The sequence below is a fragment of the Phyllobates terribilis genome, unplaced genomic scaffold, assembly GCF_046119375.1.
Source record: "Phyllobates terribilis strain yellow unplaced genomic scaffold, ASM4611937v1 Scaffold_6__1_contigs__length_29720123, whole genome shotgun sequence".
Classification (NCBI taxonomy): Eukaryota; Metazoa; Chordata; class Amphibia; order Anura; family Dendrobatidae; genus Phyllobates; species Phyllobates terribilis.
Genome location: NW_027362766.1, coordinates 20,985,073 through 21,010,224, shown reverse-complemented (window position 1 = coordinate 21,010,224; position 25,152 = coordinate 20,985,073). Strand labels below are relative to the sequence as shown.

Here is a 25,152-nt window from a genome sequence, read left to right as displayed (position 1 = left end):
TAGACCCCTCTGCGTGTAATGACTCTATATAATAGATCACTCTGCGTGTAATGACTCTATATAATAGACCCCTCTGCGTGTCATGACTCTATATAATAGATCCCTCTGCGTGTAATGACTCTATATAATAGATCACTCTGTGTGTAATGACTCTATATAATAGATCCCTCTGTGTGTAATGACTCTATATAATAGATCGCTCTGTGTGTAATGACTCTATATAATAGATCCCTCTGCGTGTAATGACTCTATATAATAGATCGCTCTGCGTGTAATGACTCTATATAATAGATCCCTCTGCGTGTAATGACTCTATATAATAAATCACTCTGTGTGTAATGAATCTATATAATAGATCCCTCTGCGTGTAATGACTCTATATAATACATCACTCTGCGTGTAATGACTCTATATAATAGATCCCTCTGTGTGTAATGACTCTATATAATAGATCCCTCTGTGTGTAATGACTCTATATAATAGATCCCTCTGTGTGTAATGACTCTATATAATACATCACTCTGTGTGTAATGACTCTATATAATACATCACTCTGTGTGTAATGACTATATAATAGATCCCTCTGTGTGTAATGACTCTATATAATAGATCCCTCTGTGTGTAATGACTCTATATAATAGATCGCTCTGCGTGTAATGACTCTATATAATAGACCCCTCTGCGTGTAATGACTCTATATAATAGATCCCTCTGCGTGTAATGACTCTATATAATAGATCCCTCTGTATGTAATGACTCTATATAATAGATCCCTCTGTGTGTAATGACTCCATATAATAGATCCCTCTGTGTGTAATGACTCTATTTAATAGATCGCTCTGTGTGTAATGACTCTATATAATAGATCGCTCTGTGTGTAATGACTCTATATAATAGATCCCACTGTGTGTAATGACTCTATATAATAGATCACTCTGTGTGTAATGACTCTATATAATAGATCCCTCTGTGTGTAATGACTCTATATAATACATCACTCTGTGTGTAATGACTCTATATAATAGATCCCTCTGTGTGTAATGACTCTATATAATAGATCCCTCTGTGTGTAATGACTCTATATAATAGATCACTCTGTGTGTAATGACTCTATATAATCGATCCCTCTGTGTGTAATGACTCTATATAATAGATCACTGTGTGTAATGACTCTATATAATAGATCACTCTGCGTGTAATGACTCTATATAATAGATCCCTCTGCGTGTAATGACTCTATATAATAGATCCCTCTGTGTGTAATGACTCTATATAATAGATCACTCTGTGTGTAATGACTCTATATAATAGATCACTCTGCGTGTAATGACTCTATATAATAGATCCCTCTGTGTAATGACTCTATATAATAGATCCCTCTGTGTGTACTGACTCTATATAATAGACCCCTCTGCGTGTTATGACTCTATATAATAGATCACTCTGCGTGTAATGACTCTATATAATAGATCCCTCTGCGTGTAATGACTCTATATAATAGATCCCTCTGCGTGTAATGACTCTATATAATAGATCGCTCTGTGTGTAATGACTCTATATAATAGATCACTCTGTGTGTAATGACTATATAATAGATCCCTCTGTGTGTAATGACTCTATATAATACATCACTCTGTGTTTAATGACTCTATAGAATAGATCCCTCTGTGTGTAATGACTCTATATAATAGATCCCTCTGCGTGTAATGACTCTATATAATAGACCCCTCTGCGTGTAATGACTCTATATTATAGATCACTCTGCGTGTAATGACTCTATATAATAGATCACTCTGCGTGTAATAACTCTATATAATAGATACCTCTGCGTGTAATGACTCTATATAATAGATCCCTCTGCGTGTAATGACTCTATATAATAGATCGATCTGCGTGTAATGACTCTATATAATAGATCCCTCTGCGTGTAATGACTCTATATAATAGATCCCTCTGCGTGTAATGACTCTATATAATAGATCGCTCTGTGTGTAATGACTCTATATAATAGATCGCTCTGTGTGTAATGACTCTATATAATAGATCCCTCTGTGTGTAATGACTCTATATAATAGATCGCTCTGTGTGTAATGACTCTATATAATAGATCGCTCTGTGTGTAATGACTCTATATAATAGATCGCTCTGTGTGTAATGACTCTATATAATAGATCCCTCTGTGTGTAATGACTCTATATAATAGATCCCTCTGTGTGTAATGACTCTATATAATAGATCCCTCTGTGTGTAAAGACTCTATATAATAGATCGCTCTGTGTCTAATGACTCTATATAATAGATCGCTCTGTGTGTAATGACTCTATATAATAGATCGCTCTGTGTGTAATGACTCTATATAATAGATCCCTCTGTGTGTAATGACTCTATATAATAGATCCCTCTGTGTGTAATGACTCTATATAATAGATCCCTCTGCGTGTAATGACTCTATATAATAGATCCCTCTGCGTGTAGTGACTCTATCTAATAAATCACTCTGCGTGTAATGACTATATAATAGATCCCTCTGTGTAATGACTCTAATAGATCCCTCTGCGTGTAATGACTCTATATAATAGATCCCTCTGCGTGTAATGACTCTATATAATAGATCCCTCTGTGTGTAATGACTCTATATAATAGATCCCTCTGTGTGTAATGACTCTATATAATAGATCGCTCTGTGTGTAATGACTCTATATAATAGATCCTTCTGCGTGTAATGACTCTATATAATAGATCGATCTGAGTGTAATGACTGTATATAATAGATCCCTCTGTGTGTAATAACTATAATAGATCCCTCTGTGTGTAATGCCTCTATATAATAGATCCCTCTGTGTGTAATGACTATATAATAGATCCCTCTGCGTGTAATGACTCTATATAATAGATCCCTCTGTGTGTAATGACTTTATATAATACATCACTCTGTGTGTGATGACTCTATATAATAGATCCCTCTGTGTGTAATGACTCTATATAATAGATCCCTCTGTGTGTAATGACTCTATATAATACATCACTCTGTGTGTAATGACTCTATATAATACATCACTCTGTGTGTAATGACTCTATATAATAGATCCCTCTGTGTGTAATTACTCTATATAATAGAACCCTCTGTGTGTAATGACTCTATATAATAGATCCCTCTGCGTGTAATGACTATATAATAGATCACTCTGCGTGTAATGACTCTATATAATAGATCCCTCTATGTGTAATGACTCTATATAATAGATCCCTCTGTGTGTAATGACTCTATATAATAGATCCCTCTGCGTGTAATGACTCTATATAATAGATCCCTCTGTGTGTAATGACTATATAATAGATCCCTCTGTGTGTAATGACTCTATATAATAGATCCCCCTGTGTAATGACTCTATATAATAGATCGCTCTCTGTGTGTAATGACTCTATATAATAGATCTCTCTGTGTGTAATGACTCTATATAATAGATCCTTCTGCGTGTAATGACTTTATATAATAGATCCCTCTGTGTGTAATGACTCTATATAATAGATCCCTCTGTGTGTAATGACTCTATATAATAGATCCCTCTGCGTGTAATGACTCTATAATAGATCCCTCTGTGTGTAATGACTATATAATAGATCCCTCTGTGTGTAATGACTCTATATAATAGATCCCTCTGTGTGTAATGACTCTATATAATAGATCGCTCTGCGTGTAATGACTCTATATAATAGATCGCTCTGTGTGTAATGACTCTATATAATAGATCGCTCTGTGTGTAATGACTCTATATAATAGATCCCTCTGTGTGTAATGACTCTATATAATAGATCCCTCTGTGTGTAATGACTCTATATAATAGATCCCTCTGTGTGTAATGACTCTATATAATAGATCACTCTGCGTGTAATGACTCTATATAATAGATCCCTCTATGTATAATGACTCTATATAATAGATCCCTCTGCGTGTAATGACTCTATATAATAGATCCCTCTGTGTGTAATGACTCTATATAATAGATCCCTCTGTGTGTAATGACTCTATATAATAGATCGCTCTCTGTGTGTAATGACTATATAATAGATCTCTCTGTGTCTAATGACTCTATATAATAGATCCTTCTGCGTGTAATGACTCTATATAATAGATCGATCTGCGTGTAATGACTGTATATAATAGATCCCTCTGTGTGTAATAACTATAATAGATCCCTCTGTGTGTAATGACTCTATATAATAGATCCCTCTGTGTGTAATGACTCTATATAATAGATCCCTCTGTGTGTAATGACTATATAATAGATCACTCTGTGTGTAATGACTCTGTATAATAGATCCCTCTGCGTGTAATGACTCTATATAATAGATCCCTCTGCGTGTAATGACTCTATATAACAGATCACTCTGCGTGTAATGACTCTATATAATAGATCCCTCTGCGTGTAATGACTCTATATAATAGATCCCTCTGCGTGTAATGACTCTATATAATAGATCACTCTGCGTGTAATGACTCTATATAATAGACCCCTCTGCGTGTAATGACTCTATATAATAGATCACTCTGCATGTAATGACTCTATATAATAGACCCCTCTGCGTGTAATGACTTTATATAATAGATCCCTCTGCGTGTAATGACTCTATATAATAGATCCCTCTGCGTGTAATGACTCTATATAATAGATCGCTCTGTGTGTAATGACTCTATATAATAGATCCCTCTGTGTGTAATGACTCTATATAATAGATCCCTCTGTGTGTAATGACTCTATATAATAGATCGCTCTGTGTGTAATGACTATATAATAGATCCCTCTGTGTGTAATGACTATATAATAGATCCCTCTGTGTGTAATGACTCTATATAATAGATCCCTCTGTGTGTAATGACTCTATATAATAGATCCCTCTGTGTGTAATGACTCTATATAATAGATCGCTCTGTGTGTAATGACTCTATATAATAGATCGCTCTGTGTGTAATGACTCTATATAATAGATCCCTCTGTGTGTAATGACTCTATATAATAGATTCCTCTCTGTGTAATGACTCTATATAATAGATCCCTCTGTGTGTAATGACTCTATAGAATAGATCCCTCTGTGTGTAATGACTCTATAGAATAGATTCCTCTGTGTGTAAAGACTCTATAGAATACATCCCTCTGTGTGTAATGACTCTATATAATAGATCCCTCTGTGTGTAATGACTCTATAGAATAGATCCCTCTGTGTGTAATGACTCTATATAATAGATCACTCTGTGTGTAATGACTCTATATAATAGATCCCTCTGTGTGTAATGACTCTATATAATACATCACTCTGTGTGTAATGACTCTCTATAATAGATCCCTCTGTGTGTAATGACTCTATATAATAGATCCCTCTGTGTGTAATGACTCTATATAATAGATTCCTCTGTGTGTAATGACAATATATAATAGATCACTCTGCGTGTAATGACTCTATATAATAGAACCCTCTGTGTGTAATGACTCTATATAATAGATCACTCTGTGTGTAATGACTCTATATAATAGATCACTCTGTGTGTAATGACTCTATATAATAGATCCCTCTGTGTGTAATGACTCTATATAATAGACCCCTCTGCGTGTAATGACTCTATATAATAGATCACTCTGCATGTAATGACTCTATATAATAGACCCCTCTGCGTGTAATGACTTTATATAATAGACCCCTCTGCGTGTAATGACTCTATATAATAGATCCCTCTGTGTGTAATGACTCTATATAATAGATCCCTCTGTGTGTACTGACTATATAATAGATCCCTCTGTGTGTAATGACTCTATGTAATAGATCCCTTTGTGTGTAATGACTCTATATAATTGATCACTCTGTGTGTAATGACAATATATAATAGATCAGTCTGTGTGTAATAACTCTATATAATAGATCCCTCTGTGTGTAATGACTCTATATAATAGATCCCTCTGTGTGTAATGACAATATATAATAGATCCCTCTGTGTGTAATGACTCTATATAATAGATCCCTCTGTGTGTAATGACAATATATAATAGATCCCTCTGTGTGTAATGACTCTATATAATAGATCCCTCTGCGTGTAATGACTCTATATAATAGATCACTCTTTGTGTAATGACTCTATATAATAGATCGTTCTGTGTGTAATGACTCTATATAATAGATCGCTCTGCGTGTAATGACTCTATATAATAGATCCCTCTGTGTGTAACGACTCTATATAATAGCTCCCTCTGTGTGTAATGACTCTATATAATAGATCCCTCTGTGTGTAATGACTCTATATAATAGATCCCTCTGCGTGTAATGACTCTATATAATAGATCCCTCTGTGTGTAATGACTCTATATAATAGATCCCTCTGTGTGTAATGACTCTATATAATAGATCCCTCTGTGTGTATTGACTCTATATAATAGATCCTTCTGTGTGTAATGACTCTATATAATAGATCCCTCTGCGTGTAATGACTCTATATAATAGATCCCTCTGTGTGTAATGACTCTATATAATAGATCCCTCTGAGTGTAATGACTCTATATAATAGATCCCTCTGTGTGTAATGACTCTATATAATAGATCCCTGTGTGTAATGACTCTATATAATAGATCCCTCTGTGTAATGACTATATAATAGATCCCTCTGTGTGTAATGACTCTATATAATAGATCCCTCTGTGTGTAATGACTCTATATAATAGATCCCTCTGTGTGTAATGACTCTATATAATAGATCCCTCTGTGTGTAATGACTCTATATAATAGATCCCTCTGTGTGTAATGACTCTATATAATAGATCCCTCTGTGTGTAATGACTCTATATAATAGATCCCTCTGTGTGTAATGACTCTATATTATATATGAGTTTCACTTTTTGTATTGAAGAACTGAAATAAATTAACTTTTTGATGATATTCTAATGTAGTGAGATGCACTTGTAAGTTATGGAAAACTTGTCTCATCTCTGCCTATTACTATTGTGATATCAAGATAAAATTAGACATAGCAGATTCCACACATCAAATTCGAAACCCCATTTTACTCATGTAGTCGAAGAAATCTGCTTGAATTTCTGAGCGCGCTCATCATTCTTTGCAATGTTGCAAATCTGCAACAAAATCTGCATATTACACATCCAGATTTTGCTGCTGATTTGCATCATAATTGTCTGGATTAACCCTTACGCGGAGGAGATATGAGGATTATTCAGCTGCTTTAGATGAATTTAGGTTGTCCTTACCCAACTAGCCCTTTCGGTCATTAAAGTGGAGAGTCGGATAACCAACATTTCGACAGGATAGGTGATAAATGTTTGATCAATGGGGGAAAACGGAAGCGGTGGTCATCCATGACCACTCCTCCATTCATGTATGTGGGTGTATGTAAGTGGTAGTGTGTAAGGTGCCCCAGCGAGGTAGTCGTGGGCGAGTTGTGGCCTCTGCTCGCTTTGGCACCTTATAGACAATTTGTGTCCTCCCTCTGATGTGTGGCTTTGCATGTGACATTCTTCACTTACTTCACACCATCCGGTCGCGGCTGTCTCCAGACATTTCTCTTCTGGGGCCAGGGCAGTAATAATTTCAGAGGACACAAAGTTGTTACCCATAACTGGGGTTTTACTTGGGGGGAAAGGAATAATTACAATATTTACAGTCTGGTAGATTGGTTAAAGCCCAACAGGTTCTTGTCTCCCATACAGGTGCTAAAATAATCTTCAGTCCTGGTGACCTCTTTAGGTGAAGCATCTCTCTGTTTCTATTCCTTAGCCTAAGAGCCGCTTCCTCACCAGCGACAGTGTGCCCAGATCCTTTATCTCCCTCACGGCTTATCCTGGAGTCCTATTTTCCTCTGCTACCTGCAGACTAGAAGTGCCCCGGGTCCTCAATAACTCCATTGAGTTTCTCCGGCCGGCTAATGGGACTCCTGCGTGAGGAGATATTCACACTATGGATTCACTGTCTGAGGGTAGAGAGCCCCCATCTACCCTAGCAGCCAATTTCCCTGACTGTCCGTACGTGAGAGTTCCTGTCATGTCCTTGACAGGGCTTCAACTGACTCAAAAATAACGGCTGCAGCTATTTTTAGCACACCCAGAGGCTCCACCCACTAAGCCATCTGCTTAGCAACTGCCTTGCCTCTCACTGGCTACTGTGCCCAGCAGTGGCATCTTGTGGCTGATAAACAGTACTGCAGCCCCACAAGGAATTATATCTAACCTCTAGACATGGCCAATGTCTATCCCTGTCACTACGTTTCCCCTTTACTCCACTGCCTGCGCCACTGAACTTAACCCCTTAACTTGACCTAATAGCAGTTCGGAGAGTGCCTAACTATGGGGATATGTAATTCTAACTGCTTCAGTCCCAGGGGAAGGTTACACCCTTCCCCACTGTTACAAGTGCACATATATGACCACCATCCCCGCAGACCCTAAATGCAGCGGTGGTCACGGAAGTGCACTACCACTCTATTGAGACTAAGTACTTGAGACCCCAATTCTCTGAATGTGTAAATGTCTAACTCCCAACTATCACCCTGCACAAATCATTTCTGCTTCAAAAGAAACAGTGTTGTCTCATGAAGGTCCCTCTCCGGGTCACCCTAAAGGTGCCACGGGGGGACCATTAGATTAGCGCAGATCTGGTGGATCCTACCCATCCATATGTTGTGTGGTGCGGACATTGTACGCCCCTTGGAAGCTTTCCCTGCAGTCATCAGATGATCACTAGAGTGTTAGCGAAGGGGTTTGTCTGCATCACTCATTGCCTTAGTAATGATTAAACACTAGACAGCCATGCAATGGAGATTCCTTGAAGGGTTATTCCCATCTTCATAGATGGATATTGTCGGACAGAGCTTCTAAATACCAACACTTTGGCAATTTACTGCTTATTAAAATTTGGAGCCGATCTTGAGATATTAATACCTTTCTTTTGATTATAGCTCGTTGCCTAGGAGACCGACCACCACTGCTGTCTAGGTTATAAGTGCTGTGCAGAAGCTGACCGGGATTAGGAGGTAACAGTGCTCTCCAGACATCCCGGCCAGCTTCAGAATAGCGCTTACAAGCTCAATAGAAAACAGCCTATATGTGCTGCAAATGTTCTGCTGCCTAGCAGTGGTGGCTTGAGAGCGGACCCCCGGCATGAGGCTCCCGCCATTATCTCTCATAGTGCTCTTATTTTCAATGCCGCTTGTACATTTTCCCAGTTGGACGGATATCAAGGGTTTGATGGATGTGTCAGGACGCCGTGCAGTGTTACTCCTGCAGCGAGGGCCGCACAAGACCACCTTGGGATCTAGTTAGGAGAGATCCTGCTAACCAACTAAACCAAAGTGAAACTTCTCCTTTACTCCCAGACTTCTTATTTGTGTGTGAAGAAGAATATGTTTAGCGTTTGTGAAGCCTCCAGCGGGCACGTCGTACTTCTTATATACATACCTCATTGGTGCGGACATCAGCATTGCACATGATTCTGACCATGACGGTGAGTCTTCTGTAATCAGGCTCCACAGATTCACAAATGGATGGAGAGAACAAATACCAGAGCGCAGGACACATTGCCTCACCACCAGTACCCCTCCCCACAGGCAGCAACATAGTCTCTTTCCCACCTCTTCTCAAAAGACAGTAGCATCCCCCAGCGTGTCTCCCATCCACCACTGGCAGAGGCATCCTCCAACTTCATTTCCACCCTCCACTCGCAGCGGCATCATCCAATGTCCCTCTCATCCTCCACTATCTGCAGCATCCTCCAATGTCCCTCTCATCCTCCACTGTCTGCAGCATCCTCCAATGTCCCTCTCATCCTCCACTGTCTGCAGCATCCTCCAATGTCCCTCTCATCCTCCACTGTCTGTCGCATCCTCCAATGTCCCTCTCATCCTCCACTGTCTGCAGCATCCTCCAATGTCCCTCTCATCCTCCACTGTCTGCAGCATCCTCCAATGTCCCTCTCATCCTTCACTATCTGCAGCATCCTCCAATGTCCCTCTCATCCTCCACTATCTGCAGCATCCTCCAATGTCCCTCTCATCCTCCACTCTGTGCAGCATCCTCCAATGTCCCTCTCATCCTCCACTGTCTGCAGCATCCTCCAATGCCCCTCTCATCCTCCACTATCTGCAGCATCCTCCAATGTCCCTCTCATCCTCCGCTATCTGCAGCTTCCTCCAATGTCCCTCTCATCCTCCACTCTGTGCAGCATCCTCCACTCTATGCAGCATCCTCCAATGTCCCTCTCATCCTCCACTATCTGCAGCATCCTCCAATGTCCCTCTCATCCTCCACTATCTGCAGCATCCTCCAATGTCCCTCTCATCCTCCACTCTGTGCAGCATCCTCCAATGTCCCTCTCATCCTTCACTGTCTGCAGCATCCTCCAATGGCCCTCTCATCCTCCACTATCTGCAGCATCCTCCAATGTCCCTCTCATCCTCCACTCTGTGCAGAATCCTCCAATGTCCCTCTCATCCTCCACTGTCTGCAGCATCCTCCAATGCCCCTTTCATCCACCACTATCTGCAGCATCCTCCAATGTCCCTCTCATCCTCCACTGTCTGCAGCATCCTCCAATGTCCCTCTCATCCTCCACTGTCTGCAGCATCCTCCAATGTCCCTCTCATCCTTCACTGTCTGCAGCATCCTCCAATGTCCCTCTCATCCTCCACTATCTGCAGCATCCTCCAATGGCCCTCTCATCCTCCACTATCTGCAGCATCCTCCAATGTCCCTCTCATCCTCCACTCTGTGCAGCATCCTCCAATGTCCCTCTCATCCTCCACTCTGTGCAGCATCCTCCAATGTCCCTCTCATCCTCCACTGTCTGCAGCAACCTCCAATGCCCCTCTCATCCACCACTATCTGCAGCATCCTCCAATGTCCCTCTCATCCTTCACTGTCTGCAGCATCCTCCAATGTCCCTCTCATCCTCCACTGTCTGCAGCATCCTCCAATGTCCCTCTCATCCTCCACTGTCTGCACCATCCTCCAATGTCCCTCTCATCCTCCACTGTCTGCAGCATCCTTCAGTGTCTCTCTCAACCTCCACTATCTGCAGCATCCTGCAATGTCCCTCTCATTCTCCACTCTGTGCAGCATCCTCCAATGTCCCTCTCATCCTCCACTGTCTGCAGCATCCTCCAATGCCCCTCTCATCCTCCACTATCTGCAGCATCCTCCAATGTCCCTCTCATCCTCCACTATCTGCAGCATCCTCCAATGTCCCTCTCATCCTCCACTCTGTGCAGCATCCTCCAATGTCCCTCTCATCCTCCACTCTGTGCAGCATCCTCCAATGTCCCTCTCATCCTCCACTATCTGCAGCATCCTCCAATGTCCCTCTCATCCTCCACTATCTGCAGCATCCTCCAATGTCCCTCTCATCCTCCACTATCTGCAGCATCCTCCAATGTCCCTCTCATCCTCCACTCTGTGCAGCATCCTCCAGTGTCCCTCTCATCCTCCACTGTCTGCAGCATCCTCCAATGTCCCTCTCATCTTCCACTTTCTGCAGCATCCTCCAATGTCCCTCTCATCCTCCACTATCTGCAGCATCCTCCAATGTCCCTCTCATCCTTCACTGTCTGCAGCATCCTCCAATGTCCCTCTCATCCTCCACTATCTGAAGCATCCTCCAATGTCTCTCTCATCCTCCACTGTCTGCAGCATCCTCCAATGTCCCTCTCATCCTCCACTATCTGCAGCATCCTCCAATGTCCCTCTCATCCTCCACTATCTGCAGCATCCTCCAATGTCCTTCTCATCCTCCACTCTGTGCAGCATCCTCCAATGTCCCTCTCATCCTCCACTATCTGCAGCATCCTCCAATGTCCCTCTCATCCTCCACTGTCTGCAGCATCCTCCAATGTCCCTCTCATCCTCCACTATCTGCAGCATCCTCCAATGTCCCTCTCATCCTCCACTATCTGCAGCATCCTCCAATGTCCTTCTCATCCTCCACTCTGTGCAGCATCCTCCAATGTCCCTCTCATCCTCCACTATCTGCAGCATCCTCCAATGTCCTTCTCATCCTCCACTGTCTGCAGCATCCTCAAATGTTCGTCTCATCCTCCACTGTCTGCAGCATCCTCCAATGTCCCTCTCATCCTCCACTGTCTGCAGCATCCTCCAATGTCCCTCTCATTCTCCACTCTGTGCAGCATCCTCCAATGTCCCTCTCATCCTCCACTGTCTGCAGCATCCTCCAATGTCCCTCTCATCCTCCACTATCTGCAGCATCCTCCAATGTCCCTCTCATTCTCCACTATCTGCAGTATCCTCCAATGTCCCTCTCATCCTCCACTGTCTGCAGCATCCTCCAATGTCCCTCTCATCCTCCACTATCTGCAGCATCCTCCAATGTCCCTCTCATCCTCCACTATCTGCAGTATCCTCCAATGTCCTTCTCATCCTCCACTGTCTGCAGCATCCTCCAATGTCCCTCTCATCCTCCACTGTCTGCAGTATCCTCCAATGTCCTTCTCATCCTCCACTCTCTGCAGCATCCTCCAATGTCCCTCTCATCCTCCACTGTCTGCAGCATCCTCCAATGTCCCTCTCATCCTCTACTATCTGCAGCATCCTCCAATGTCCCTCTCATCCTCCACTGTCTGCAGCATCCTCCAATGTCCCTCGCATCCTCCACTGTCTGCAGCATCCTCCAATGTCCCTCTCATCCTCCACTGTCTGCAGCATCCTCCAATGTCCCTCTCATCCTCCACTATCTGCAGCATCCTCCAATGTCCCTCTCATCCTCCACTGTCTGCAGCATCCTCCAATGTCCCTCTCATCCTCCACTGTCTGCAGCATCCTCCAATGTCCCTCTCATCCTCCACTGTCTGCAGCATCCTCCAATGTCCCTCTCATCCTCCACTGTCTGCAGCATCCTCCAATGTCCCTCGCATCCTCCACTGTCTGCAGCATCCTCCAATGTCCCTCTCATCCTCCACTGTCTGCAGCACCCTCCAATGTCTCTCTCATCCTCCACTGTCTGCAGCATCCTCCAATGTCCCTCTCATCCTCCACTATCAGCAGCATCCTTCACTGGTTCCCTGTTCTCTATTGTCAGCAGCATCCTTCACTTGTCCCCTGTCCCCCACTGTCAGCAGCATCCTTCACTTGTCCCCTGTCCCCCACTGTCAGCAGCATTCTTCTCTTGTCCCCCGTCCCCCACTGTCAGCAGCATTCTTCACTTGTCCCCTGTCCCCCACTGTCAGCGGGATCCTTCAGTTGTCCTCTGTGCTCCATTGTCAGCAGCATCCTTCACTTGTCCCCCGTCCCCCACTGTCAGCAGCATTCTTCTCTTGTCCCCCGTCCCCCACTGTCAGCAGTATTCTTCACTTGTCCCCTGTCCCTCACTGGCTGCAGCATTCTTCACTTGTCCCCTGTCCCCCACTGTCAGCAGCATCCTTCACTTGTCCCCTGTCCCCCACTGTCAGCAGCATCCTTCACTTGTCCCCTATGCCCCACTGTCAGCAGCATTCTTCACTTGTCCCCTGTCCCCCACTGTCAGCAGCATCCTTCACTTGTCCCCTGTCCCCCACTATCAGCAGCATTCTTCACTTGTCCCCTGTCCCCCACTATCAGCAGCATCCTTCACTTGTCCCCTGTCCCCCACTGTCAGCAGCATCCTTCACTTGTCCCCTGTCCCCCACTATCAGCAGCATTCTTCACTTGTCCCCTGTCCCCCACTATCAGCAGCATCCTTCACTTGTCCCCTGTCCCCCACTGTCAGCAGCATCCTTCACTTGTCCCCTGTCCCCCACTGTCAGCAGCATCCTTCACTTGTCCCCTATGCCCCACTGTCAGCAGCATTCTTCACTTGTCCCCTGTCCCCCACTGTCAGCAGCATCCTTCACTTGTCGCCTGTCCCCCACTATCAGCATCATCCTTCACTGGTTCCCTGTCCCCCACTGTCAGCAGCATCCTTCACTTGTCGCCTGTTCTCTACTGTCAGCAGCATCCTTCACTTGTCCCCTGTCCCCCACTATCAGCAGCATCCTTCACTTGTCCCCTGTCCCCCACTGTCAGCAGCATCCTTCACTTGTCGCCTGTCCCCCACTATCAGCAGCATCCTTCACTGGTTCCCTGTTCTCTGTTGTCAGCAGCATCTTTCACTTGTCCCCTGTCCCCCACTATCAGCAGCATCCTTCACTTGTCCCCTGTCCCCCACTGTCAGCAGCATCCTTCACTTGTCGCCTGTCCCCCACTATCAACAGCATCCTTCACTTGTCGCCTGTTCTCTACTGTCAGCAGCATCCTTCACTTGTCGCCTGTCCCCCACTATCAGCAGCATCCTTCACTGGTTCCCTGTTCTCTATTGTCAGCAGCATCCTTCACTTGTCGCCTGTTCTCTACTGTCAGCAGCATCCTTCACTGGTTCCCTGTTCTCTATTGTCAGCAGCATCCTTCACTTGTCCCCTGTCCCCCACTATCAGCAGCATCCTTCACTTGTCCCCTGTCCCCCACTGTCAGCAGCATCCTTCACTTCACGCCTGTCCCCCACTATCAGCAGCATCCTTCACTGGTTCCCTGTTCTCTATTGTCAGCAGCATCCTTCACTTGTCCCCTGTCCCCCACTATCAGCAGCATCCTTCACTTGTCCCCTGTCCCCCACTGTCGGCAGCATCCTTCACTTGTCGCCTGTCCCCCACTATCAACAGCATCCTTCACTTGTCGCCTGTTCTCTACTGTCAGCAGCATCCTTCACTTGTCGCCTGTCCCCCACTATCAGCAGCATCCTTCACTTGTCCCCTGTTCTCCACTATCAGCAGCATCCTTCACTTGCCCCCTGTTCTCCACTGTCAGCAGCATCCTTCTCTTGTCCCCTGTTCTCCACTGTCAGCAGCATCCTTCACTTGTCCCCTGTTCTCCACTGTCAGCAGCATCCTTCACTTGTCCCCTGTCCTCCACTGTCAGCAGCATCCTTCACTTGTCGCCTGTCCCCCACTATCAGCAGCATCCTTCACTTGCCCCCTGTTCTCCACTGTCAGCAGCATCCTTCACTTGTCCCCTGTTCTCCACTGTCAGCAGCATCCTTCACTTGTCCCCCATCCCCCACTGTCAGCAGCATTCTTCACTTGTCCCCCGTCCCCCACTGTCAGCAGCTTTCTTCACTTGTCCCCCGTCCCCCACTGTCAGCAGCATTCTTCACTTTTCCCCTGTCCCCCACTGTCAGCAGCATCCTTCACTTGTCCCCCGTCCCCCACTGTCAGCAGCATCCTTCACTTGTCCCCCGTCCCCCACTGTCAGCAGCCTCCTTCACTTGTCGCCTGTCCCCCACTGTCAGCAGCATCCTTCACTTTTCCCCTGTCCCCCACTGTCAGCAGCATCCTTCACTTGTCCCCCGTCCCCCACTGTCAGCAGCATCCTTATCTTGTCCCCTGTCCCCCACTGTCACCATCATCCTTCACTTGTCGCCTGTCCCCCACTATCAGCAGCATCCTTCACTGGTCCCCTGTTCTCTACTGTCAGCAGCATCCTTCACTTGTCCCCCGTCCCCCACTGTCAGCAGCATCCTTCACTTTTCCCCCGTCCCCCACTATCAGCAGCATCCTTCACTTGTCGCCTGTCCCCCACTGTCACCAGCATCCTTCACTTGTCGCCTGTCCCCCACTGTCAGCAGCATCCTTCACTGGTCCCCTGTTCTCCACTGTCAGCAGCATCCTTCACTGGTCCCCTGTCCTCCACTGTCAGCAGCATCCTTCACTTGTCCCCTGTCCTCCACTGTCAGCAGCATCCTTCACTTGTCCCCTGTTCTCCACTGTCAGCAGCATCCTTCACTTGTCCCCTGTTCTCCACTGTCAGCAGCATCCTTCACTTGTCCCCTGTTCTCCACTGTCAGCAGCATCCTTCACTTGTCCCCTGTTCTCCACTCTCAGCAGCATCCTTCACTTGTCCCCTGTTCTCCACTATCAGCAGCATCCTTCACTTGTCCCCTGTTCTCCACTGTCAGCAGCATCCTTCACTTGTCCCCTGTTCTCCACTGTCAGCAGCATCCTTCACTTGTCCCCTGTCCCCCACTGTCAGCAGCTTTCTTCACTTGTCCCCCATCCCCCACTGTCAGCAACATTCTTCACTTGTCCCCCGTCCCCCACTGTCAGCAGCATTCTTCACTTTTCCCCTGTCCCCCACTGTCAGCAGCATCCTTCACTTGTCCCCCGTCCCCCACTGTCAGCAGCATCCTTCACTTGTCCCCCGTCCCCCACTGTCAGCAGCCTCCTTCACTTGTCGCCTGTCCCCCACTGTCAGCAGCATCCTTCACTTTTCCCCTGTTCTCCACTGTCAGCAGCATCCTTCACTTGTCCCCTGTCCCCCACTGTCAGCAGCTTTCTTCACTTGTCCCCCATCCCCCACTGTCAGCAGCATTCTTCACTTGTCCCCCGTCCCCCACTGTCAGCAGCTTTCTTCACTTGTCCCCCGTCCCCCACTGTCAGCAGCATTCTTCACTTTTCCCCTGTCCCCCACTGTCAGCAGCATCCTTCACTTGTCCCCCGTCCCCCACTGTCAGCAGCATCCTTCACTTGTCCCCCGTCCCCCACTGTCAGCAGCCTCCTTCACTTGTCGCCTGTCCCCCACTGTCAGCAGCATCCTTCACTTTTCCCCTGTCCCCCACTGTCAGCAGCATCCTTCACTTGTCCCCCGTCCCCCACTGTCAGCAGCATCCTTATCTTGTCCCCTGTCCCCCACTGTCACCATCATCCTTCACTTGTCGCCTGTCCCCCACTATCAGCAGCATCCTTCACTGGTCCCCTGTTCTCTACTGTCAGCAGCATCCTTCACTTGTCCCCCGTCCCCCACTGTCAGCAGCATCCTTCACTTTTCCCCCGTCCCCCACTATCAGCAGCATCCTTCACTTGTCGCCTGTCCCCCACTGTCACCAGCATCCTTCACTTGTCGCCTGTCCCCCACTGTCAGCAGCATCCTTCACTGGTCCCCTGTTCTCCACTGTCAGCAGCATCCTTCACTGGTCCCCTGTCCTCCACTGTCAGCAGCATCCTTCACTTGTCCCCTGTTCTCCACTGTCAGCAGCATCCTTCACTTGTCCCCTGTTCTCCACTGTCAGCAGCATCCTTCACTTGTCCCCTGTTCTCCACTGTCAGCAGCATCCTTCACTTGTCCCCTGTTCTCCACTCTCAGCAGCATCCTTCACTTGTCCCCTGTTCTCCACTATCAGCAGCATCCTTCACTTGTCCCCTGTTCTCCACTGTCAGCAGCATTCTTCACTTTTCCCCTGTCCCCCACTGTCAGCAGCATCCTTCACTTGTCCCCCGTCCCCCACTGTCAGCAGCATCCTTCACTTGTCCCCCGTCCCCCACTGTCAGCAGCCTCCTTCACTTGTCTCCTGTCCCCCACTGTCAGCAGCATCCTTCACTTTTCCCCTGTCCCCCACTGTCAGCAGCATCCTTCACTTGTCCCCCGTCCCCCACTGTCAGCAGCATCCTTATCTTGTCCCCTGTCCCCCACTGTCACCATCATCCTTCACTTGTCGCCTGTCCCCCACTATCAGCAGCATCCTTCACTGGTCCCCTGTTCTCTACTGTCAGCAGCATCCTTCACTTGTCCCCCGTCCCCCACTGTCAGCAGCATCCTTCACTTGTCCCCCGTCCCCCACTGTCAGCAGCTTTCTTCACTTGTCGCCTGTCCCTCACTGTCAGCAGCCTCCTTCACTTGTCGCCTGTCCCCCACTGTCAGCAGCATCCTTCACTTTTCCCCCGTCCCCCACTATCAGCAGCATCCTTCACTTGTCGCCTGTCCCCCACTGTCACCAGCATCCTTCACTTGTCGCCTGTCCCCCACTGTCAGCAGCATCCTTCACTGGTCCCCTGTCCCCCACTGTCAGCAGCATCCTTCACTTGTCCCCTGTCCTCCACTGTCAGCAGCATCCTTCACTTGTCCCCTGTTCTCCACTGTCAGCAGCATCCTTCACTTGTCCCCTGTTCTCCACTGTCAGCAGCATCCTTCACTTGTCCCCTGTTCTCCACTGTCAGCAGCATCCTTCACTTGTCCCCTGTTCTCCACTATCAGCAGCATCCTTCACTTGTCCCCTGTTCTCCACTGTCAGCAGCATCCTTCACTTGTCCCCTGTTCTCCACTGTCAGCAGCATCCTTCACTTGTCCCCTGTTCTCCACTGTCAGCAGCATCCTTCACTTGTCCCCTGTTCTCCACTGTCAGCAGCATCCTTCACTTGTCCCCTGTTCTCCACTGTCAGCAGCATCCTTCACTTGTCCCCTGTTCTCCACTGTCAGCAGCATCCTTCACTTGTCCCCTGTTCTCCACTATCAGCAGCATCCTTCACTTGTCCCCTGTTCTCCACTGTCAGCAGCATCCTTCACTTGTCCCCTGTTCTCCACTGTCAGCAGCATCCTTCACTTGTCCCCTGTCCTCCACTGTCAGCAGCATCCTTCACTTGTCCCCCGTCCCCCACTGTCAGCAGCTTTCTTCACTTGTCCCCCATCCCCCACTGTCAGCAGCATTCTTCACTTGTCCCCCGTCCCCCACTGTCAGCAGCTTTCTTCACTTGTCCCCCGTCCCCCACTGTCAGCAGCATTCTTCACTTTTCCCCTGTCCCCGACTGTCAGCAGCATCCTTCACTTGTCCCCCGTCCCCCACTGTCAGCAGCCTCCTTCACTTGTCGCCTGTCCCCCACTGTCAGCAGCATCCTTCACTTTTCCCCTGTCCCCCACTGTCAGCAGCATCCTTCACTTGTCCCCCGTCCCCCACTGTCAGCAGCATCCTTATCTTGTCCCCTGTCCCCCACTGTCACCATCATCCTTCACTTGTCCCCCGTCCCCCACTGTCAGCAGCCTCCTTCACTTGTCGCCTGTCCCCCACTGTCAGCAGCATCCTTCACTTTTCCCCTGTCCCCCACTGTCAGCAGCATCCTTCACTTGTCCCCCGTCCCCCACTGTCAGCAGCATCCTTATCTTGTCCCCTGTCCCCCACTGTCACCATCATCCTTCACTGGTCCCCTGTTCTCTACTGTCAGCAGCATCCTTCACTTGTCCCCCGTCCCCCACTGTCAGCAGCATCCTTCACTTGTCCCCCGTCCCCCACTGTCAGCATCTTTCTTCACTTGTCGCCTGTCCCTCACTGTCAGCAGCCTCCTTCACTTGTCGCCTGTCCCCCACTGTCAGCAGCATCCTTCACTTTTCCCCCGTCCCCCACTATCAGCAGCATCCTTCACTTGTCGCCTGTCCCCCACTGTCAGCAGCATCCTTCACTTGTCGCCTGTCCCCCACTGTCAGCAGCATCCTTCACTGGTCTCCTGTTCTCTACTGTCAGCAGGATCCTTCACTTGTCCCCCGTCCCCCACTGTCAGCAGCATCCTTCACTTGTCGCCTGTCCCCCACTATCAGCAGCATCCTTCACTTTTCGCCTGTCCCCCACTGTCAGCAGCATCCTTCACTTGTCGCCTGTCCCCCACTGTCAGCAGCATCCTCTAACTTCCACCAGTCCCCCACTGGCATGGCGATCTTCTTCCCCAAATTACTCTTTCCAGCTGACAGCAAAACTTTCCCCATTCACACTCTTTTTGGATTTAGGAGGGAAAAAGTAATCATAGTCCTCACTTCTGCAGCCTCCTCTGTCATTTGTTATGAGCTCCTCCCTGGTGAAGGACCTGTGTCCTGTGCTCATGTCCTGAGGTTTTTCCCACCATCATCCCCAGATATCGCACTGTAGGGCATGCACGGTAATATCTCTGCCATTTCTGCTTTGCGTTGCAGCTGTCCCTCTGCCCTACCAGCGTTGTCCTATTTCTACTTATCCGCAAGGACCAACCCATCTTCCTCAGGAATAAAAGTCAGAGTTGAGCTTGGTCGCCATCATTGATTGGGAGGTCTCCAGGCTTTCGGAGCATCTCTGCAGAAAGGCCATATTTAACAATACATGGACAAATACCCGTTGTGCAGGATGCAAACAAGCCCCAGTGGTATGTGGCGGAGGTAGCGCAGCTCCAAAACACTGATGATCATCCCCCCATTTCCGGACGCTGCACACCTCCAGGATTGAGGACCTCTCATTCTACTCCATAGGCGTTAATATGGGGTCAGCCCTTTGCAGCCTCATCAGCTTCTGCTCTCTTAATACAAGATTTTAGAGGAGTCTGTGGGAATTTGTGAGCATTTGTGAGGTCAGACCCTGATGTTTGGGGGGAGGCGGGGATCACAGTCTTTGTTCTAGTTCTTCCCTGATGTGTTGGATGGGGTTGAGGTTTGTGCTCTGTGCATCCGGTCAAGTTCTTCCACCAAACTCCCCCTGGATCCCTGCCATGTCTTTATGGAACTTGTGCACTGGGCACAGTCATAGGGAACATTATCCTCCTCCATCATCTGTACAGCGGGCATGATGCAGTCAGGGGGGTAACGTTCTCCTGCATTCACCAAGCTCACACTCCTCCATCACATGCCAGATAGAGATGTCTCCTCCAGAGTCCAGTGGTAGCGGCCTTACACTACTCCATCCGTCGCACTGCATTGTGCTTGGTGACGTACGGCTGCATGCGGCCATGAAACTCCTACCAGGGGCACAGAGATTGTGCTGATGGTAACACCAGAGAACTCTGCAGTTGTTGAGTCCGCAGATCAGTGGTGGCTTTTCTGCCCTCTACTCTTGAGCGCTTGGCCCCCTCTCTATAATATTACGGGGTCTCCACTTCTTGGCTGCAGTTCCTTCCATTTCTCAATAATATTACTCCCAGAGGGAAGATATAGGAGGGAAGTAATGTCATGAACGGGCTTGTGATTCCGGTGGCTCCTATTAGAGGAGCGCGCTGGTATCCGTGAGCTCTGCACCACCGGCCGCTCTGTCAGATGGGGCCAGATGTTATACATTGGGAGTGGTGGGCTGGATCGTGTACAGTTCTCGCTCTTAGATGACGACTGTCTTTTTGCTTTTAAATGGATTTCCTACTTTTTCTTTTACCGTAGAACCCAAAGGATTGCAGCAAAGCAAAGAAATTAGTGTGCAACATCAACAAAGGCTGCGGCTACGGATGCCAGCTTCACCACGTGGTCTACTGCTTCATGATCGCCTTCGGCACGCAGAGGACGCTCATACTGGAGTCACAGAGTTGGAGATATGCTACGAGCGGATGGGAGACGGTCTTCAAGCCAGTCAGCGAAACGTGTACGGATAGGTCGGGCACGACCACAGGACACTGGTCAGGTGAGGCTCGCCGTGATCTCCGCAGGAGCCCATGTTGGTTGAGCCAGCACTGCACTGATGTGGAACGCTGCCTATGACCCCATGTGTTGACGTAGATGTAATATAACCGTAGTATGGCTGCATCTGTCATCTGGCATAAGAATCTCTCATCTGGCCACTGACCTTTATTTTCCCAGTCCTCTGACAGATATAGGAAACGACGCTGTGAAATTCATGGAGTGTGATGCTCGTGTCCTTGAAACGATTTGCTCATTAACACCCACCTCTCAATCCGCCAAGCGCAGCCCCGCTTGACTTGCGTTGCGTATAATCTCCCTCGAGCCGTAGATTTGCAGATATATCAACCGGAAAGTTTACATTTGAGAAATGTGGCCAATGTCCTTCTCAACTACTCGCGTCACTTTACCCTAATTTAGGTTTTTGCACATTGATATTTGCTATTGTACTATAATGGGACATTCTGTAATGGTCATAGAAATAACGAGAAACGCTGAAAAAAAGGGGAAGATAGGGGGCGCTCTCCCCTCCTTGGTAGCAGATTGAGTATTACGGAAGTGCATATACAGTGGGTATGGAAAGTATTAAGACCCCTTTTAAATGTTTCACTCCTTGTTTCATTGCAGCCATTTGGTAAATTCTAAAAAGTTCATTTTTTTCCCATTGAAGTCCACTCTGCACCCCATCTTGACTGAAAAACAACAAAAATGTAGAAATTTTTGCAAATTTATTAAAAAAGAAAAACTGAAATATCACATGGTCATAAGTATTCAGACCCTTTGCTCAGACACTCATATTTAAGTCACATGCTGTCCATTTCCTTGTGATCCTCCTTGAGGTGGATCTACTCCTTCATTGGAGTCCAGCTGTGTTTAATTAAACTGATAGGACTTGATTTGGAAAGGCGCACACCTGTCTATATAAGACCTCACAGCTCACAGTGCATGTCAGACCAAATGAGAATCATGAGCTCAAAGGAACTGCCCAAGGAGCTCAGAGACAGAATTGTGGCAAGGCACAGATCTGGCCAAGGTTACAAAAGAATTTCTGCATTACTCAAGGTTCCTAAGAGCACAGTGGCCTCCATAATCCTTAAATGGAAGAAGTTTGGGACGACCAGAAGTCTTCCTAGACCTGGCCGTCCAGCCAAACTGAGCAATCGTGGGAGAAGAGCATTGGTGAGAGAGGTAAAGAAGAACCCCAAGATCACTGTGGCTGAGCTCCAGAGATGCAGTAGGGAGATGGGAGAAAGTTCCACAAAGTCAACTATCACTGCAGTCCTCCACCAGTCGGGCCTTTATGGCAGAGTGGCCCAATGGAAGCCTCTCTTCAGTGAAAGACATATGTAATCCCGCATAGAGTTTGTTCAAAAACACATGAAGGACTCCAAGACTATGAGAAATAAGATTCTCCGGTCTGATGAGACGAAGATAGAACTTTTTGGTGATAATTCTAAGTGGTATGTGTGGAGAAAACCAGGCACTGCTCATCACCTGCCCAATATAATCCCAACAGTGAAACATGGTGGTGGCAGCATCATGCTATGGGGGTGTTTTTCAGCTGCAGGGACAGGACGTCTGGTTGCAATTGAAGGAAACATCAATGTGGCCAAGTTCAGAGATATCCTGGATGAAAATCTCTTCCAGAGTGCTCTGGACCTCAGACCTGGCCAAACGTTCACCTTCCAACAAGACAATGACCCTAAGCACACAGCTAAAATAACAAAGGAGTGGCTTCAGAACAACTCTGTGACCATTCTTGACTGGCCCAGCCAGAGCCCTGACCTAAACCCATCTGAGCATCTCTGGAGAGACCTGAAAATGGCTGTCCACCAACGTTCACCATCCAACCTGATGGAACTGGAGAGGATCTGCAAGGAAGAATGGCAGAGGATCCCCAAATCCAGGTGTGAAAAACTTGTTGCATCATAGAATCATAGAATGGTAGAGTTGGAAGGGACCTCCTGGGTCATCTGGTCCTACCCCCTGCTCAAAGCAAGATTCACTAAATCATCTCAGACAGATGTCTGTCCAGCCTCTGTGTGAAGACGTCCATTGAAGGGGAACTCACCACCTCTCGTGGCAGCCTGTTCCACTCATTGATCACCCTAACTGTCAAAAAGTTTTTTCTAATATGTAATCTGTGTCTCCTCCCATTCAGTTTCATCCCATTGCTTCTAGTCTTTCCTTGTGCAAATGAGAATAAAGATGATCCTTGTACAGTGTGACAGCCCATCTCAAGAAGACTCATGGCTGTACTAGCTCAAAAGGGGGCTTCTACTCCATACTGAGCAAAGGGTCTGAAGACTTATGACCATGTAAGATTTCAGTTTTTCTTTTATAATAAATTTGCAAAAATTTCTACATTTCTGCTTCAGACAAGATGGGGTGCAGAGTGTACCTTAATGAGAAAAAAAATGAACTTTTTAGAATTTACCAAATGGCTGCAATGAAACAAAGAGTGAAACATTTAAGGGGTCTGAATACTTTCTGTACCCACTGTAGTGTTAAGGGTTAACAGTTCCTGTGTCCCAGGCTTATTCCCTCTGACCCCTAGCTCTCCTGCCTATCTGCGTGTGCCTGGTCCTGCGCTCATACATGTGTCATTCATGTGTCAGGCTGCACACCCAGCTCTGCGCAGTCACAGCTCCACACATTTCTGAGGACAGGCCCTGTAGGGACGTCCGATGCACATTCCTCCCGGCAGCGTCCCGCTGCACGTAGCACTTGTTAGCTCTCGCTTTATTGCACATGCTTTGTACATTTAGGTGGTATTTGTAGTGTTGGTGTGTTTACTAGGACATTTACTGCTCATCAATTCTGGGCTCCTGTTGGGACAATCCCTTTATATAAATAGGGCCTTGTGATGCTGATGGGGGTCTCCGTCATCTGCTTAAATGTTTTTTTTTTAACGTTAGGGCTTATATGTATTAGAGCAAAGTCCGAAAATCTCACCAGTTTCACCAATTTCTTATCTGTGACGGGGTGAGCTACATCTGCCCTGGTGAAACATGAGGGTGATAAGCTGCTGCTGGAAGAATCTATCTCATATCTACCTCTCTCGCTTTGCTCTCTTTTTTTCTTCTTTATTTTTCTCTCTTTTTCTTTCTTTGTCTCTCTTTTTCTCTTTTTCGCTCTGTCTTTCTCGCTCGGTCTTTCTCGCTCGGTCTTTCTCGCTCGGTCTTTCTCGCTCGGTCTTTCTCGCTCTGTCTTTCTCGCTCTGTCTTTCTCGCTCGGTCTTTCTCGCTCTGTCTTTCTCGCTCTGTCTTTCTCGCTCTGTCTTTCTCGCTCTGTCTTTCTCGCTCTGTCTTTCTCGCTCGGTCTTTCTCGCTCGGTCTTTCTCGCTCGGTCTTTCTCGCTCGGTCTTTCTCGCTCGGTCTTTCTCGCTCGGTCTTTCTCGCTCGGTCTTTCTCGCTCGGTCTTTCTCGCTCGGTCTTTCTCGCTCTGTCTTTCTCGCTCTGTCTTTCTCGCTCTGTCTTTCTCGCTCTGTCTTTCTCGCTCTGTCTTTCTCGCTCTGTCTTTCTCGCTCTGTCTTTCTCGCTCTGTCTTTCTCGCTCTGTCTTTCTCGCTCTGTCTTTCTCGCTCTGTCTTTCTCGCTCTGTCTTTCTCGCTCTGTCTTTCTCGCTCTGTCTTTCTCGCTCTGTCTTTCTCGCTCGGCCTTTCTCGCTCGGCCTTTCTCGCTCGGCCTTTCTCGCTCGGCCTTTCTCGCTCAGCCTTTCTCGCTCAGCCTTTCTCGCTCTTTTTTCTCTCAATCAAAAGTCACATTGAAATAGGCTTTATTGTCAGGACAAAAATGCAATTAGTGTTGCCAAAGCAAGAAACAATAAGTGTGACGGGGGAGGGGATCGAGATTATGGAAATGGGATGTTGGGGGGCACAATTTGGGCAGATATAGTCCATTCGGGGGTCTTACCTTCCTCTCAGCTTATGACATGTGGTGACATATTGGGCGGTTATCTCCACCATTGATTCCTCTTCC

General features: G+C 47.1%; 1 protein-coding gene across 1 annotated transcript in view; it reads left to right on the top strand.

Moving 5' to 3' along the window:
* FUT8 (fucosyltransferase 8) overlaps positions 1 to 25,152 on the top strand; it is a 393,784-nt gene that overhangs the window by 269,061 nt on the left and 99,571 nt on the right. Inside the window, exon 7 of the mRNA XM_073637234.1 lies at positions 20,940 to 21,210. Within this exon, the coding sequence (XP_073493335.1) occupies positions 20,940 to 21,210 (271 nt within the window). The remainder of the gene's footprint in view (positions 1 to 20,939; positions 21,211 to 25,152) is intronic.